The sequence below is a fragment of the Calonectris borealis genome, chromosome 4 (assembly GCF_964195595.1).
Source record: "Calonectris borealis chromosome 4, bCalBor7.hap1.2, whole genome shotgun sequence".
Lineage (NCBI taxonomy): Eukaryota > Metazoa > Chordata > Aves > Procellariiformes > Procellariidae > Calonectris > Calonectris borealis.
The window spans coordinates 17,396,475-17,402,577 of NC_134315.1; the positions used below are offsets into that span (position 1 = coordinate 17,396,475).

Here is a 6,103-nt window from a genome sequence, read left to right on the forward strand (position 1 = left end):
GCACACGAAAAAACCTATTTAAGGTCAGTACTCTTAAAGCGGAACCTTGGTTACATAAATGCAGTACACCTTGGTGCATACCAGACCTAGGAACAATTAGTTCATCCTAACACTAAGTACAGTCACTCCAGCTTCATGCATTTTTCAGGGCTGTTAAAAAGTTTCATTTTAGGGGAGCAAAGAGAAAACAGCTACAAGACTTATAAGAGGTGACTCATTTTTCAACCAAAATTCTTACGTCTAAATTATTAAACTACAGCAAGGACCCCTCTTCAGCTGTAAAAATTTTGCTCTGCAAAACAAAAAAGAAAAAAAATTAGTCACTTTGCTGTATTAAGCACAAGTAAGATCATTAGCAGCCTGAACACTTGCTGGCTCATGCTGCATATATTCCCGTCAAAAGTTTGCCTGGTTTAGTCACTGGCTCCTGGCTTTCTCTCTGAGCTGAAATGGAAGTGGGTATAAAACCAATCACTTCTGCGAGGGCTTTGTCTTTTTAAAGCCTGGCTGAAAACCTGAGACTCACCAGACAAGCGCTTGTACGCGATCCCCTATCACCTCTACAGAAACAGACCCGTCATCCAAGACAGTCCGTTTGGTTTTACTCATTTCTGCAAGTTGTTTATGAACCAATTCTTAAAATTAAAATGGTTAATTATTAACTAGCAGTTTTGATGAACAAGCTTTATCCTCTCAATTTCTGAATGTAGTTTTAAATTGTTCTAGCTGATGCATTTGTTATTGGATCTGATGCATTTGTTATTCATCCTATTTCACTGGCTTAAATCCAAAAGTCAGCACAAGAGGGAAGGACAGACAGAAGGTAGAAAAGAAGCCCAATTCAAACAGTTAGAACTGAAATACCGTAGGATTAATAACAGATAGGACAAACATCTCAGTACACACTAAAGACCTCACAGGAGGCTGTCAGGGAGTCCTGAACTAGTAGCCATCACTGGGAGTTTAAGCTGTCCAGCCCCTCAGAAGCCACAGTGCAGACTTTGCCACGTTAGATTTTAGAGAGCAAGCCTAGAACCTCCATGTCCACACCCCTGAGAGACCCCCTAGATCAAAATATAACAAAACTACAACAGGATTACTCTTAGGTATATTCTGCTGTGCTTCAAGATGGGAGTTTTACCTGAAGCAAATCCTTAACCTCTAAAGATGCCAATAATGTAGGAGCAGAAACCATGCAGGGATTCCCAGCAATGTTCCCGTGCCAGTTTCATTGCTTCCGTTTCATTTTCGGACCCTTGACCATGTTGGGTTGGTTTTATAAGAGGCAGTATTGGAGGTTTCCCTATTTTCTTAACAGAGCTTTCCCCTGCTCCTCTCATAGAAGTGGAAGTTTTCTGGAGTGATTTGTCCTGGTTTGCTAGATCTTCTGGCTCCATACCAGCAGCTATTTGCTTCATGAGAGCCTCTGTGGGAGCCTTTTGGCACATGGTGATCTTCAACACTTGTGTGGATTCGCAAGCGTGTGGGAGCTTTCTAAGTTCCATGGCGATCTGATTCCAGTAAATCTTTGGATTGTTTCTGAAAGCACGACAGACTGATGGCTTGCCAGTGAATTCACACCAGTAGGACATGCCTTGGCTTTTGCATTCAATTCTAAGTTTCATCTCCTCATCCCCATTCATGCTCATTGTGCAAACATCTTTGGTTTTAGTCCGAAAATTGATTTCTTCACCATTGCTTCTTTTCTTTGGCTTCAGCTTCTGTCCCAATCCTCCCATGCCACAGATCACTACTAGGAAAAGAAGAGCAAAACTCTTCATGCTGAGAGGAGTTGACAGAGATCCTTGAGCAACACGATCCAAAAAACTGAAAGCAATAAGTAAGTGGCTGCTCACAATTTAAAGGCTTTGTGCACAAAGAAGCCTCTTTCCAGTGAAACGTCGGATGTAAGTTTTTTTTTTTTTATAAAAATAATAAATCACACTTCAGTAGGCATGTGCCCATAATTTATAGCCTGAGGGAGTGTCAAATAACCTGTGAACTCCCAAGAACGTAACAAGACAAATCTTGTAAATGCAGTTAAATACAGAACGATAGTTGTATAACCAAGAAGCACATTCCTATCCAGGATGAACATGTCATATTTGATTTTTAACAGATATTTTCCATTCTCCAGCTGCTTTATAGTTATCTTCATGCCAGAGCTTGTAAGACTATATTGAAGTAAAAAAAGTTAAAAGTGCCAAAGCAATCTATGCAGCTACATCTGGATGATTATAAATGTGTCCTACTAATAAAGGCTGATTTGTGGAATGGGTTTTCTGTGGATTTGCACAGTAAGGACGCAACTTCAGTACTTCATTTTGTCAGCACATGACATGCACTGGGGACACATGGAAGAATCAAGTGCACGTTCTTTGAGCCATGAAAGATTTTTAGACTTGCAATATTTAAGCAAGATTAAGGAATAAAGCTTTAGCAAAATAAGGTATTACAGGCCTAAACATAAACCAAACATTTGGAAGTTTTATCATCAGTGTCACACCATGGGTTATTTTCAGCCAACAGAGCAAAGCAACAGAACTAGATTATCATGGATCTCAGCACCAGGGAATAGACCCCAGAGCATGTCAGAGAGATATTTGTGCTTTATCACCTTTCCCTTTTTTTCTTGATAGATATTTTCCTGTTCATAATAAATGAGCTGTAAAAATGCCATAAAACAAAGGCAAGATAATAGAAATATTTTCGTGCAGAATCCTGTACTAGCAGTTTCTGCTGCAGTAACTCAAAGCAGAGCTAAGGAAAATCATGGTAACTCCCTTGGCATTCAGGAGGTAACGAGAAAAAATCCCTCCCATGCTGTTGCAAGTCACAGTACTTTTCTGGCTAGTAAGACCCCAGTAGGCATTTCTTTAGAAGACATGACCTGAACAGCCAGCCTGACCTGAACAGCTTCTGGAAGGAGTATTGTATTATTTAGGTATGCTTGAATAACTGTGGAGTGCTAGAAACCCTAGGTTTAAGAATGGCCATACATAATGGAATAGAATACCATTTTGTATATCTAGCCATTCAATAGGTATCACTAAAGAAATTACCAAGGCAAAACCATTCATTTAACACAGACAGCGAAGCAGAACAAAAAAATAAAATCGGAAAAAATGCTTCTCTAATACTTGACAATAGAGTCCCTAGCTGCTGTGGCACCTCAGCTAGTCTGAGAGCTGTCTGCTTGAAGATAGAGCCACCTGAAACAGCCATTCTGGGTAGCCTGAACCTTGTTCTTCCAGTGAACGTGTCATGAAGTTCCCCATGACTAAATACCATTTGACGGAGAGAACAACATTGTTTTCTTTTCATCCCCTCTCTAAGGTTATTTTAATAACATTTTTAGTAGAGGCCTCATTTCTAGTTTCTTGCCATTGTTCCTCCTGACTGTCTGTTTCAAAGCACAGTGGTGTGGCTCTCCAGTCAAGTCTTAGGAGAAACAGCAATGGTACAAGCCTACTTAAGCTTTACAATTCCCTCTTCTGTTGTTTTCTGGGGAGTCTTCTCACCTGTCACCCATCCAGCCAGAAGAATCTTGTTGCCCACCTCACACTTTATTTCAAGGATTTCAAATCCCTACTGCAAGCACTCAAAGACCTCCTAATATTTGACAAACACATGTATTATTTACACTTGGTTATGCACAACAGCACTGACAGTTCCTAGATTAGAAACGAAAGGCATTCATCTCTCTTGTTCTAATAATCATTAGAGAGTTCAAAACTACTTGAAAGTTACTTTATACGAGTTTCAGATCTATTGTTCTGAAAGTTTTTAAAATGTAATCATGAAAACAAATCAGACTACAAGGATAAGGATAAATACCAAAGCTTGGACTCAAGAGCTCTGATATATTTATGTATTACAGTTAGTATGTGACTGCCAAGTGTTTGTCTCACTCCCACCTGACATTTGTGTCCTCTGCCTGCCTGTGCTTCAGATGAAACAGCTCATGGTCTCTTATATCAGTGGAAAACAATTGTCCTTTTACAAGTTAAGCTAGGATGCCAGCAGTGAACTATGGGAGCTGAAGAACTGGCAAACATTCAATTCTGCTGTCAGTGCTACAGAAACAACAACAAAGGCAAGCGGTAACACCTTGAGCACTTGCAGGGTATGTAGATATCTTCCACAACTCAGTAGCTCAAATCCTACCATCTTTGCATAAATCACATCCTTTGTGGAAGTTGGAAGCTCCCTCACCCAGAGTCAATATTCTTGCAGTCCTTCCTGCTCCAATTCTTGGTCTCTTATCTTGCTTAAGCTGAAGCCATCAATAAAAGTCAAATACAGCAGATATTTTTAATCAGGGTAAAAAAATTCATTTTCATAACATTTTAAGTCAGTGCAACTCTTCTGAGACAGGTCTACACAACAAAACAATTGAGAATCAAACATCAGGTAGTTAAGCAAGTTCTTTTTTATTTAAATGAACTGGGAACATTTTCTCAAATTAAAAATAGAAACTTTTAAAAATCTGCAGTTCTAAACATTACATATACACATATGCTACATACTGTCAATTAGAAATGTTTCCACTTATGACCTAAAAATGAAAAAGTTAAGGTTATTCCAGATTGAAGACTGGTATCACATTTCAGCATTTCTTTAAAATTATATGAATGATTTACAGAATTATCCCTACTTCAAGCCAATAAACCTTGGTGGAAACAAATTTAACAATACTGATATATGAAGAGACACTATTTTAGATCAATATACGCAATTACTTCACCCGCCGAAATGTTTTACACTAGTAACATAGATACTTTTGGCCTTGTTGATGAATTCTGCTGTTAACTAATTCAGCAATGCAACTGCATGCCTAAATTCAAGGCAATAACTCTTAACAGTAGAAATGTTAACTCCAATTGCTAAACACATTTTAATTTCAATATTGGAAATCATATTTTGAAATTATTTAGCAAAAGTAGTATCACTGCCCTCTGAAAGAGCCACAGCTTAACAGTGATACTATTAAGGACATTACAGAAGTGAGTGTGAATGAGGAAGCGGGAAACAGAGAAAGTAAAAATCACCAACTTATGACGTCTCTCATGCTCTTTTTGAGTACTAGTGAACTCTAGAAAGCTTAGCTTTTTCGCTATATTACGCATCACACACACTCCCAACCCTCCCACCCAAAGAGTTTCAAAACAAACTTCTCCAAAAAGTCCCTTTTAGGTCTATACTGCAAAACCCACTAAATATTAAATAATTAAAAAAAGAGGGAGAAAACAAAACTGCAACTGAACTTTTCAGAGACACAAGGAGACACTGTGGATCCCATTATACTTCAAATTTAGTCCAAAGTGGTCATTCAAGAGCACCAAATAGCAACACTGATCATGCTGGTATATTCATTTGTGAAGAGTATTATACAATATTAAAGTCTTAACTAAATACTTATAAGTTTTAAGAAAAATGTATATACAAAAGTATACAAAATGTATTTTCATGTAAACGTGTATGTACTGTATTTAACACAAATCAACAATTTAAGATAAGAACTTGACCAATTGTCAGAGGATTGCTAGGCAAAGGCTGTTAATCTAATTAATTTATATACTGTGATGTAAGGTAGAAAGCCCAGTGTAAAAAAGTAAAAAACAAAAAACATTTTAATTCAAGCCTTGAACAGTGGTATTTGAGAGGCAGTGCCCTGATCGCAAAATATTCTGTACAGTAGTTTATGGCATAACATTCAATAGTACATTTGGGATTTACAGTACGGGTGACATAAAACAAGTGGCTCAGGATTTGGAAGATGAATGCAAATGCCAATACACTTGGAAGAATAATGATACGTTCTCATAGAAGAATCTTGAGCCTCATTTATATAGCCTGGAAATAATCACAAAAACAATTCAGGAAAATTTGATGAAGACAGAATTATAATGTAATTTAAGCAGAATGAAGGCATAGATTTTCATATGAACATCAATATGGTTCAATAATTTTTTTATTTTTAAACCTTACAGCACTGATGTTACAGAAAACAGGGCAGCCTTCTTAAAACTAGTAAAGTAGTAATAGATCTAGAATTGACTTAAAAAGCTTATTACTTACCCCTTAATGTTTCCAGTATGTG

At 37.6% G+C, this 6,103-nt stretch overlaps 1 protein-coding gene across 1 annotated transcript; it reads right to left on the minus strand.

The window, feature by feature from the left end:
- Positions 1-1,154: 1,154 nt before the first annotated feature.
- Positions 1,155-1,781, minus strand: FGFBP2 (fibroblast growth factor binding protein 2). The gene has a single exon (XM_075150536.1). It carries the CDS (start codon positions 1,779-1,781, stop codon positions 1,155-1,157), a length of 627 nt encoding a protein of 208 aa, XP_075006637.1.
- Positions 1,782-6,103: the final 4,322 nt, after the last annotated feature.

Excerpts from the sequence above, each read along its gene's own strand:
- FGFBP2 (XM_075150536.1), bottom strand. The coding sequence starts at position 1,781 with ATGAAGAGTTTTGCTCTTCTTTTCCTAGTAGTGATCTGTGGCATGGGA.